The sequence below is a fragment of the Macrotis lagotis genome, chromosome 7 (genome assembly GCF_037893015.1).
Source record: "Macrotis lagotis isolate mMagLag1 chromosome 7, bilby.v1.9.chrom.fasta, whole genome shotgun sequence".
Classification (NCBI taxonomy): Eukaryota; Metazoa; Chordata; class Mammalia; order Peramelemorphia; family Peramelidae; genus Macrotis; species Macrotis lagotis.
This window is the reverse complement of record NC_133664.1, coordinates 197,543,582-197,556,049: the sequence shown is the minus strand read 5'-3', so window position 1 is coordinate 197,556,049 and position 12,468 is coordinate 197,543,582. Positions and strand designations below refer to the sequence as shown.

Sequence of the window (12,468 nt, the reverse complement as noted above, 5' to 3'; positions counted from 1 at the left end):
AATTAATCCAAGTCACTTGTACTTTATGGCATCACATCCCTTTGAGATGGGAAGACATACTACAGCTACACTGGTAATCATTGGTAATTCATTTTATGTATTTAGTGTTAAATGTTCAACACATCTTGGATTTCTAATATTGGAAAATATATATATTGGCATGAGGTTTCTGTGTAATCTACTAAGCATTTTTCTCCTTCATCCGAGGCTATACCTCTCTAACATATTTTTCACTACTTTTCCTAGATTGTTAGGGACAGGCCAGGTACCTGTTTAAGTCATTTAATCCCAACATCAAACCTGTACCACCAGTCATTGAACAGTTAACAAAACATAACAAGAATATTAGAATTTAGTTTGGCTAGACATGGTCTCACTAATCCCCATTTATAAACCTTTATAGTCAGCCAGAAATAATATGGTAATTTGGGAAATTCCCCAGATTTAAGAGGTGTTAGTGCACTATGAGTGGCCTTTTTATTTATATCATTAGGTGTCTAGAAAGTCATTCAATAAAGCCAGAACATTGTATCAAGGGAGGCACAGCTCAAACCTGGATCAATCAAGTGCCTGCTTTGTCAACTTTTAAGGAAATCTAGACTAACCCATGTGAAGGAAGATTACCAAGGATAAACTCAACAAGCATCTCAGAGATTGCTTCAGTTTTGCTGCTCATACTTATTCAGTATCTCAGTTCTTTTGCCTCTTGAGGACTAAGGGAACAGCAAAGAAAAAAAGGCCTCCCCTTACTTTCCTTCAGAAAGGACTTCTCTCAATTTGCCACCAACTGTTCTGCTCACCCCACTACCATTCAGGTCCCCTCTGGCATTACCTCCCCGTTTTCATCTTCATTTTGTGTAGTCTGTCCCAACTAGATTCTAAGTTCCTTAAGGGAATCAACTGTCTTTACTTTTTATTTGCTGAGTATATAATGTTATGTAGGAAATTAAAAGCCTTTCCCATTAAGTTCTTTTCTACTCCTTCCCTTTTGTGGAGTCCCTAGACCGTAAGAGTCTCAAACTGGAATCTGGTTAGACCCTTTAGAAGCCCGGCTTCCCAAGACTGAACTTGATCTGCCATATTTGTGTAGGTCCAGTGCAAAGCAGTCCCTTCAGTGGGCAGAACAGGCATAGTGCCCTGGTCCCTTGAGACCAGGTTTCCATTTTCAGAAATAAAAGCAGTTTCCTTGCTGTCTTCCTCCTTCCCCTTCAGTTTAAAGGCCCTTGATTGGATTTGCAAGATACCTGGCAAACGCATTCTTATAAGACTTGGTCCTTGGCCAGGAATGTGTCCTTTTCATGTTTAAGACATTGAGACATCCTGTTTGCCAGAACTAAGGCCCAATAAGCAAGTTCTGCTAAGTTTGGCAATAACTACATTCCTTTGCGCTCACCCTCTGGCAAAATCAGTTTGGTTGTGAATCAAATTTTGTCTCACTGCTGATGTTACCTACTCACTGTCAAGGCTATACATTTCATGTATACAGTTTTATGCAGTTCTGTCCTTCACCCACTAGGAGCAGTCCCTAGGCACAGGTGTCTTTTGCAAGCTGTTTCCCTCATTTGAAATTAGATTTCTGTTGGGATACCTGACCCTGTCTTTAACTCTGATCATTCACTGGTTAGAATGGTGCAGTTAGGTCAACAACCCAAAGCCTCCTTAACTCAGACTCAGGTACAGGGTACTTTCCTCATAACTCTGTGAAGTAGGCCATTACAAACATCAGCCCATTTTAAAGATGAGAATATTTTTAAGGTCAAGTAATTTTTCTATGATTGGCATGGAAAAGGCCTCAGGAGTCAGAATCCCAAATCTGGGCTCCTGACCTCATTTAATTCTCTCTGCATTTATACCATGAAGAATTAACTGTGCCAAAGACATTGAACTGAATATTCATCCAAAATATTGGCTGAAATCTGGAATTATGCCCAAAGGGCAATAAAAATATGCATACCCTTTGATCCAGCAATACCAGTACTGGGTCTATACCCTCCTGAAATTATGAAAAAGAGACTAAAAATATCACTTATATAAAAATGTTCATAGCAGCCCTGTTTGTGGTGGCAAAGAATTGGAAATTAAGTAAATGTCCTTCAACTGGGGAATGGCTTAACAAACTGTGGTTTATGTACATCGATGAACACTATTGTTCTATTAGAAACCAGGAGGGCTGAGAATTCAGGGAAGCCTGGAAAGAGTTGCATGAACTGATGTTGAGTGAGATGAGCAGAACCAGAACATTGTACACCCTAACAGCAAACATGGGGGTGATGATCAACCTTGATGGACTTCCTTCATTCCATTAATGCAATAATCAGGGAACCAGAACACTGTACACAGTAATAACAACACTCTACTATGATCAACTATGTGCAAAACATTGATCCAAGCCAGTTTTGTTTTATTTTTTTAGGTTTTTGCAAGGCAATGGGGTTAAGTGGCTTGCCCAAGGCCACACAGCTAGGTAATTATTAAGTGTCTGAGACCAGATTTGAACTCAGGTACTCCTGACTCCAGGGCCAGTGCTTTATCCACTAGGCCACCTAGCCGCCCCCCCCCCTTAAGTTTTAAGATCATTGTTATGACCCTCATAAAAGACAAATCAGTCAGCACTTCGTTGAATGATCTATGGAACCAAAATTAGGTAGGTTTAGTGGTAGCAACCATTCAGCAAGTAAACTTGAGTCTGACTCAAGTGTCTTCCCTTTGTCAAAATTATAATATTGTGTAAGCTATGATAGCCTGATCATTTGGAAGAGAAAGAACTTATTGAACACAGACAATGACTATAAGAATGTAAAATCCTCTTTTAACAATTTATAACAATTCAAAGATCCCTTCCTTGCTCTTATAGTCATAAAGTACAATCTCAGTCCAGAGAAACTGATAATGAAGCACACATTCCTCTACTCAATAGAAACGCAGGGCATGCCCTCAGTTTGTTTTTTTTTAAATGCTTTTCTTTGTTAAAAAGGGAGGGAGGTGAGTTAAGAGGAAGTGACTTGCTAAGAAGAAATAACTAATAAAAATTTAAGGCAAAAAACAAAGTTTTAAAAATAATGACAAAATTATTGTCACTTAATTGTCATCTGGTTGATTTCCCTTCTGGTGCTCAAAAATTTTTAAGTCAAAGTTCTTATACTCTTCCTTCTTTCCCTGTCTTATAGTATAGTATACTCAACTAAAAAGATTATGTAATTAATACTTCAAGAGAACTGATAAAAACCACTTCCCATTGAGGCCTACCACAGGAAGGGTCCTTCCTATATGCTTACTGTGAACACATGAACCTAAAGTCAGGAAATTAGCATGTCATTTATCCTTACTCAGTTTCCTCACCTGTAAATTGGGGTTCCCCATCAATTATTATTAATATTAATGAGTAGAAATAATGAAAAAAAATCATGATACTAATGTTAAAGTAATGAAAGGATTTAGGTACTCACAGCATTGATTCCAGAGAGCTGTTGAGAGAGCTGGAGCATAATGGCAATGATAATAGGCTGTCGATAATTTGGTACCCTAAAGAGATCTAGCACAGTTAGTTTCTTTTCTTGTGACATTTTAGCACTCTCATTCTTCATCTCTTGGATATCCTGGTCTACCTCTTGAGTGCCCCATAACTTCATAAGAACTGGGAATAGGAAGAGGGGATAAATTAGTTTAACCAAATTCATTTTTCCTAAAGAGTGAACTAGAAAGAGACCAAGCATAAAGATTGCTTTAGGGATTCTCCCAAAACATGGTATTTAAAAAAGCTACTCGAGAGAGTAGGTGCAAATTCCTGATGTTATTGCCTCAAAAATACTCCTTAATACTTAACTCTTTCGGGCCTGCTCCTCTTCCATCTTATTGATAAGTAGGAATCTGGGGCTTTCAGGGCACTTTGGGAGGGCTATAGATTGCAGAATAGCAGGGACGACAGTAAAACCTAATAACATTGGCCAGAGATTCTCAATTCCCATTATGTATTCTAGTCCAAAGATCTAAGGATCCATAAAATTTTTTTTATCAGAATTATATGCCAAGGACCCTTTTAAAATTATAAGACAAATTTTTTGGGTGAAATTAGGTATAGTTTACCTTTAAAAAAATTCTAGTCAAGGGCACTATTTTAAAAATCTTTACCTTCATTAGTCTTTTTATGGCCTTATCTTATAATGGAAAAAAAAATAAGCCTACTTTCCCAGAACTAGTAATTAAACTAATAACTTATCAGGCCCTCTCAAGTATCAATAATGAAACAAGTCAGTCATTCTTAGTAACTATGAATCTATTGGATAGATGCTGGCTACTGAAAGGGTAAAATTAAGTTCCCTTGTACCTTCCCTTACCACTTTCACCCAGTGAATAGAAGAACATAAGGAATACCTGGGCAATGAGGATCCCCACGACAATACCCAGCTGGTTTAGGGTGCTAAATGCTCCACAAAGGTTAGTTGGGGAGACCTCTCCAATACATATGGGCACAAGGCCAGTGCAAAGTCCACAGAATAAGCCAATGACCAGCTGCCCCAGGATCAGCATTTCCACCACTGACTTGGAGAACTTTGCGATGCCCAAGAGAGCACCTCCCACAAGTGCTAGTGTGTTGATGATGAGCATGGAGTTGTGCCTATAAAAGCAGATATTGTAACTAAGTATGATTTCTCTATATTGCTTTCCTCTTAGCTGTACTGTTTCCTTGCCTTGTTTCTTCCACATATTTCTTGTGTTTTGATTCTTTTCCTCATTCCTTCACCTTAGTTTTTTTTCCTTTTTTGGTCTCATTCTCTATAAATTATTCTCTATTCAGTTTTCCCCATTAGTATGACTAGGTTAAAAACAGGGAAATCATAGTCTCTCTCTTGTAGCTTGTTTAGGAATATTATTGGCCAAGCCAAGATGGCAACTGATAACCTCTTCCATCTTCTGCCTAATCTTAGATCATAGGCCTCATTGGGTAAAAGTTAAGATTACACAAAATGACCTTGGGTTGAAAGATAATGAAAATGAGACTTAAGATGAAGCCCCAATTTCTTATATATATTCATTTGGTCCTGGCAAGTGAGACAGAGTCAAATGAAATTTGAGAGTATCCAGAAAGTTTTGATTTTTTTCCCCCAAGGAAATGGGATTATGACTTGTCCAAGGTCACACAGGTTAACAGGTTAAGTATTATGTCTGAGACAGAATTTGAACTCTGGTCCTCCGAGGCTGGTGCTCTAGCCACTGAGCCACTGCCCCAAGCTTTGTTTTAAATGATCCCGAGCAGTCCTATTATTGCTGAAATAGCTAAGTGTATGTGTAGGGACTCTTAGTTTCAGGTTTTTGAGACTTCTAGAAAAGGAGCCCGTAGAAAGCCAGGAAACCTATTTTCAAATTAAACCTGTAGTATTCAGAATTTTAATTCCTTCACCGATACTTTCTCCTCTCAGAAAGAGGGGTAGGCTAGGTGGTACAATCAATTTTCTCATGAGAAAATTATCTACAGTATCTACACTTCAAAGTTTTAACTATAGAGTTAAACGAGGCTTAACTGGTTACATTTAATGCTTGCTCCATTGCACCCTTAATTCACTGGTTTTACTCTGAATTAGTTAGCCCATGTTTTATAGTAATCCCTTCACCATTCTTTCTAGACTGGCTTTTGAGTAATACCTGCCAAATCGGTTGACGAGTAGTCCCACAGAGAAAGAACCAATCATGCCACCTACGGAGAAGATGGCCACAGTCAAGGACCAAAGTGAGGTGAGCAGAAACTCAGAAGTTGGCTGACCAGTTCTTTCTTGTAAAGTGGAATTGAGAAAGTCCTTGATGATCTGTAAAAGAAGTAAAGGAATGATGAACTGGATTACATTTAGCAATAGCAGGTGGAGGAGTAGGGTAAAACCTAAACAATTTCCCCAAAGATATAGGGTTAAAAACTGAAAGTAAGGCTGGGACTAGGAGTCCTCAATCGCTTTTCCTATGTGTTCCATATTTTTAGTCTATAGACAGACTTTCGGCAGGTGGCAGCACTGGAGAACTATAAAGCCTTTTCCTTCCCTTTGTGCTGAATGACATAGGGTGGTCGTGATTCACCTATGTTCACCTACATTCACCTATAAATGACTCATTAAGTACTAAGGTTGTTCTTCCTCTTTCCTCACTATGAATGTGATGTCTTATGTCCCCCACTGAACCCCACCCCCAATTCTGAGCTCTGTCAGCTTTAAAATGGGGAGCAAATGGGGATTCCACTAAGCTATTTACTAAGTGGCTGGGTAATTACCTGCTCCGGGGCATTTATGACACCAGTATTGTAGCCAAATTGAAAAGAGCTTATAGCAGCTACTCCAACAGAGAAAAGGAGGGAGCCGGTGACCTGGTGGGTAAAGAAACAAAATAGTCCCCTGGTTATTTTTCCTCTTTCAGAAGATCTATAAAGCTGTATTCAAGTTCCACCACTTGGTCCCTTTATATGCTTCCTGTCTACTTATACATTCCTTTCCTCCCATACTCTAGCCTCAGTGGCTGTTCTTACCTCTTCACCTCCACTGACCTCATTTCCTAGCCTTTGAATTGGCCGATTGTCCCTCATGCCCCCAATGTACCACTCTCCTCATTTCCCAAATTACTCATACCACTACTGCTGGTATAATATGTTTCTCAGACATTCCAAGCAGCCAACCTTGTGGATTGGTTGATGTGCACATTCAGGATGTGGATGAGAGCCAAGAGGAGACAGTAAGGGGTAAGTTCAATCAACATTTATGGAGGGACTACTGTGTGCATGCTTCAAGTTCCATGGGAAAATCTGAACTGGGAAGGCACAGTATGTCGCACAGTACATCACTAGGGGAAAAGGTTTTAGGTAATGGGAAAGCTAGTCAACTAATTTAGCTTTTTTTAAAAGAGGGCACAATGAGAAGGAAGGGATAGACAGCTATGCCCTCAAGCAATGTTATTAAGGGTGGGATTCAGCAGACAGAACTGTTTGCAGTCTGGTCTTGGGAACACGGGCCAGAAACAGCAAGACCTGGGGCTGCTGGAGAAGCCGGGCTCGAATTCCTGCAAGCTCATGGCTTTAAGATCCCTCGGAGCCGTCCATTTGGGCTCCAGCTGTCTCTGGAGATGAGGGTCTCTGGCAGGAGGGCTCTCTTGGGGGCAATGTGCTCCCCCCCCATGGAGCATCCCGTTCTCCTCGCCTTAGGGAGAGACCACCCACTCAACCCCCGACCCAGCGCGCCCCGTTTGCATTTCCTGGGGCAAAGCCTGATGCGGAGCCCCTCACCCCCCACCCGCGGCACCGCCAACAGCTCCTGGCAGCCTGGGCCTCCAGAGCCCTTATCTGCAGCTCCCTCAACTTCAGAAGCCCGGGACCTGGGCGGGGAGGGGTGACCTTGGGAGGGGCGCCCCACCCACCAGTCCCCAAAGCGGGGGGCTTCCTCGGTGGCCGCGCCTTCTCCCCACTCCTCACACCCTCCCCGGCCAGCCCCCGCCAGGCTCCCCTTCCCGGGGGGTCCCGCCTGGGGAGCGGGCAGCCGGACGGCCCTGTCCCCGCGTCCTCCTGGAGCCGCGCAAGGGCAGCATCCTCTGGGGGCAGCACCCTCGGGGCGGGGACAGCTCCCTCCGGGAACAGCATCCTCGGGGCGGGGGCAGCATCCTCACGGGTCGGCATCTCCGGGGCGCCAGGACCCTTACCTTGGCCGCCGCCATGGCTCCGGCCGAGTCCCTTCCCGGTGGCTGGGGAGGCGGCGGGGCGCCGGGCAGGAGCTGCCCTCCCGTGGGGCCGCGGTGGGGCCGCTGGCGTCTCCGGCTCCGAGGGGCCGCGTCGGTCCTCCAGCCGTGCCTCACTGCAAAAACATCGCGCTAGGGCCTCGGGCTGCCTACTTATGGCTTGGGAGAGGGGTGGGGCCCGCGGGGGCTGGCCGGGCTCGTGACCCCTCCGAATCCGGGGGCCCCCGGGCCCCCCGCCCTCCCCTCTCCCCGCCCTCTCCGATCCCCACCCCGCCCCGCCCGCTCTCCGAAGGCGGCGGCTTCTCTGGTTCCTAGACCTCCGAGTCTCTGAAAGGCAGGTGGGAGGGCAAATTGCTGCTCCCAGCTTCCACTCCAGTCCGCACAGAATCACCTTGCTGAAGGAGGCGAGGAAAGCCGTGCTGACACAAAGAGGAGAGACAGAGCAAGGCTTCAAAATGCCTTCAGAGGAGGGAAGGTCTATGAGGTGCTGAACTGGGAGTCCAAAGCCTTGGGTTCAGATTCCTGCCCGGCTCGCCTGTCTTTGTGATTGTGCGGCAAAGTCACCCAACCTTTGCGGGGATGCCTCGGGTGGCCCGTCTAAAATGAGGATGATGATACTTACTTCACAGGATCTCTTGGGTCACATATTTAGAATCGGAAGGGATCTTTGAAAAATGGTTCATATAAACATATTCTTTGTAATGTGGGGAGGAGGGAAGAGAAAAAGAAACATGGGGAAATCTAGGCAAACTAAAAACAAAAGATCACCTTTTGAGAAAGAGGACTCATGTTTAAAAAATTAGCAGCTTTTTTGTAGTGGCAAAGAACTAAAAAAAAGGGGGTGTCATTAATTGGGGAATGAATGAACAAATGATGGCCTATGACTTGCATGGACCCATGCAGAATGAAGTAAAAAGAACCAGGAGAACAATAACAAAAGTATTGTAAAGACAAACAACTGTGAGAGATTGACCAATGCAATGACCGGTTAAGGTTTCCAGAAACCTGCTGATGTTTTATGTTACCCACCTGTTCTAACAGAGGTGATAAACTCAAGATACAGAATGATAAATACATTATTTGGACATGGATAATCTGGTCATTTGTTTTGCTTGACTATACATAGTTAACACAAGGTGATTTTTTATTTCCAACAGTGAATTGGGAGGGATAGAATACAAATGCTTATAAGCTGAAAAATCAAGTCATTGAAACTTATAAAATTGAAATATGCTAATATGCTTAATAGGTGAAAATGAGTTTAAAAATGAATATTGGATGTCCTTTTTTTAAAAAAAATGAGTGTCCTTTAATTGAAGAATGGCAGAACAGTTACATTATATGAATATGATGGAAGAGTTGGGCTATAAGAAGACTTGCAGACTAGTTAAAAAATTTTCTACAATAACAGTACTGTTAGCTTTTAAAAAACTTTAAAACTCTAATCAACTCAATGTCCAACCATTATTCACAAGGACTAATGATGAAACCATGCTACCTACCTCCAGATGAACAAGTGCTGTATTGAGAGTACTGACTGAGACATATTTGGGGAGAGGAGGGGGGAGTCTTAGTTTATTGGGGTAATTTATTTTGCACCACAGGTTTAGAACAGAGGACTTTCTCAAAGGAGAAAGGAGGTGGGAAGGAGAGTAGGTCTTGAATAAAAAAAAATTGAAATTAATTTAAATTAAATAAGAAAGTGATCTTTGAATTGTTATGAATAATGCAAAGCCTATATAAAAGTCATTAGCATTATTAAGATTACATGTTCATGGATACTTTTTGTTTGGCAATTAGGTAACCAGTTCAATGGTGAAAGTAAAAAAAATGTTATCTAGCTTGTTTGAATTGCTACTTTCCTCAGACTTGGGGGAAATCTGGAGTCTCCCCCTCCTAAATGTTCTGAATTACCTCATTTTTTCTCTTTCAGGAGAAATAATGGCTTATCCTATTGTGTACTCAATGAACCCCATACTCCTTAATTGAGGTTTTGAACTACCTGGCCCCAAGCTACTACTTATACTTATACTACTGCTACTACTTCCTTACAATCCCCATTGACTTGTTTATGTTATTTCTCTTGTGTCCTTCATCACTTTTTTTCCTGGAGTCCAGTCTGCAGGAAATTCTATTTATGTTTATCTCCTCCTCCTTGCCCTTCTTTTTTTAAAAAAAATTATTGTATTTATTTAATGCAATGGGGTGAACTGACTTGCTCAAGGTTACACAACTAGGCAATTATTAAGTGTCTGAGGTCTAATTTGAACTCAGGTCCTCCTGACTCCAGGGCTGCTTCTCTATCCACTTGTGCCACCTAGCAGCCTTCCTTGCCCTTCTTTTAAGAATATGTTCTATCTCTTCTACTTAATGGCAGTGATCAAGTTTTATACATCTCTGATTTTTATCACCACCTGGAGCAGCTAACACTAATACCCACAAAAGTCATTCAACAAATGTTCGGTGATTTCATGATTAATTCACATCACAGAAGAAAGTCACTAAAATGCTTTGACATCACCATGGTGTGGTATATGCTATTTTCAACTTTTATTTTTTGTAGGTTTTTCCATAGGAATAGGAGAGAATATTCATATACTCCTGCACAATAAACACCATTTAGTGATTAAAAAGATGTGATTAAAAAAAAAAAACCTATGGTAAATCCTTTTGGAGAAGGCAGGATAGAAATACCTCAGCAAAGATTCTGGGGCATGAATCTTCTAAAACTAGATCAGAGTCTGTTAGAAGGTGGACTCAGGGTTAGGTACTATCTAGTGATACAAATTGGCAAATGAATCCTTAGCTAGAATATATGTCATTGAGTTCTCTTGCAAGTCTCAATATCCTGACTCCTAAAATTCTCCCTCCTCAAGTCAGAGGAATAGGAAGGCAACTTCCTATATGACGCAGAAGACAGGTCATCATTTCACCCCACTGCTTATTTGGGCACTGCACGATACCTCTAGTCAAACTCAAGATGAAAGGTCAGCAAGACCATAAGAAGGAATGGGATTGAAGAGTGAAAACTTTATTCTTATATACCAAATTAGCTAGTCCCAAAGTAATTTCCTCTTGCTAAAGAAGTTGATTAATGCCACCATTTGGCCATCTGTAGCCACAATCTATTCACTTCCCCATAACAAAGGAGAAAACAATTTTTGCCTTGGTCCTTATAAAAGACTAAGATGCTAGGATAATGTGTGTCCACCTGGCTATCCCAAAACATATGAAGTTAATTCTGCATCCAACTGACTACCTAAAAATTTCCCAGTTCTAATCCCATTTCCACTACTGTTTGCCTGTTGATATTCTCCCGTAGTTTCTTCATTTTATTTTCCTCCTGGACTTCAAAAGTAAACAGCTGGGTATCTGAGATCCCCTGGCTTTTACATGAAGATGGATGACTTTTGCTAGCAAGACCAAAAATCTTACCAAGAGTTTTAAATTTCTGGAAAAACAGGTAAAATAACCAGAGATGATTACTAAGAGAGAGGAAAATGAGGGTGTAAAAAAGAGAATATAAGGAACAAATATTTTGTCTAGGTATATAATATAGCTTTCCATAAAATTTATTTTTGAGGGTATTATAAAACTTAACATATCAATTTTTTAAAAATTCTTTATCTTTGAGCAGGAACCTGAGATATTATGTGTAAAAGAAACTACCTCCTTCCACCAAATATAGGCAGAAAACACAAACTTAAAACTCTTCTGGTGATGGGGCAGAAATTTTTAAACAAATCAGTATATTTCCTAGGAAAAAAGAAAAATAATTTTATTTTCAATTTTCAGTATAATTTCTGGGAAGTCCCAGAAATTATAAATTGGTGTCCAAAAGTGGACTTTCCCAACATCTTTTTTGAAAATTGTGATAAAATAGTCTATCTTTAGGAAGATATGGTTTTGGTGAAATGTGTAGTCTAGGTGACAAAATTTAATGGACAGATATAAAAGTCAAACTTTTCTATGAAGGAAATGAAAAGGTGAAAGGAGGAAATAGCTATTTACATATATGTGTGTGTGTGTGTGTGTGTACGCCTTTAGGGTTGATGAAGCACTTTACAAATATCCTCACAATCACCCTGGGAGAGAGGTACTATTATAATATCCATTTTACTGATAACGAAACTGAGGTAAATAAAGGATAAATGACTTGCCCAGAGTCACAAGGAGCTCTGAAACAGGATTGAAACTCAATGAAATCAAAACTCCTGATTCCATATCTAGTGTTTTATTCATTGAATGAGCTAATTAGCTATCTTGGAGGGAATTATGGACAGAGGAATGCAATGAGATAAACTCTGCTAGGATCCAAAAATTTTCTCTTTATCTCTATAGAAACAGTATTAGAGGGTCTACTAGGTGGTGCAGTTGATAAAGCACCAGCCCTGGAGTCACGAGTACCTGGGTTCAAATCTGATCTCAGACACTTGATAATTACTTAGCTGTGCGGCCTTGGGCAAGCCACTTAATCCCATTTGCCTTGCAAAAAAACTTAAAAAAAAAGAAACTATTAGAGAAGAGAGAAGTAAAGGATATTACAGGAAGGAGAAGAACTGGGAGAAACAAAGATGGCTAGGTCGGCTGCCTCTATTTCTGTTTCTCTAGTATATTTCCCCCCCTCCCATATGATAGATGAACAATTTTAGAGGGTGATTTCTTTTTTTTTTCAGCTACAAATATCACCAGAAAGATAGAAACATAGCTTCTATCTTTATCCTTCACCTGAAATCAAACCTAAGATGAAATGTTGAGAACCAGACT

General features: G+C 41.0%; 2 protein-coding genes across 10 annotated transcripts in view; one reads left to right on the top strand and one right to left on the bottom strand.

The window, feature by feature from the left end:
• Nucleotides 1–12,468, top strand: part of FOXJ2 (forkhead box J2) — a 287,675-nt gene that overhangs the window by 202,543 nt on the left and 72,664 nt on the right. The window lies entirely within an intron of this gene.
• Nucleotides 1–12,468, bottom strand: part of LOC141493272 (solute carrier family 2, facilitated glucose transporter member 3-like) — a 59,092-nt gene that overhangs the window by 35,725 nt on the left and 10,899 nt on the right. For 6 of the 7 annotated variants that reach the window (XM_074194395.1, XM_074194394.1, XM_074194398.1 and 3 more), the window contains 5 exons: nucleotides 7,666–7,817; nucleotides 6,254–6,346; nucleotides 5,641–5,801; nucleotides 4,372–4,615; nucleotides 3,447–3,522 (listed from right to left, as the gene is read on the bottom strand). In XM_074194395.1, coding sequence (XP_074050496.1) covers nucleotides 3,447–3,522; nucleotides 4,372–4,615; nucleotides 5,641–5,801; nucleotides 6,254–6,346; nucleotides 7,666–7,680 — 589 coding nt within the window. In that variant the 5' untranslated portion in view covers nucleotides 7,681–7,817. Of the gene's footprint in view, nucleotides 1–3,446; nucleotides 3,523–3,542; nucleotides 3,635–4,371; nucleotides 4,616–5,640; nucleotides 5,802–6,253; nucleotides 6,347–7,665; nucleotides 7,818–12,468 lie in introns of those variants that run through there. The other variant, XM_074194401.1, reaches the window with a different exon arrangement.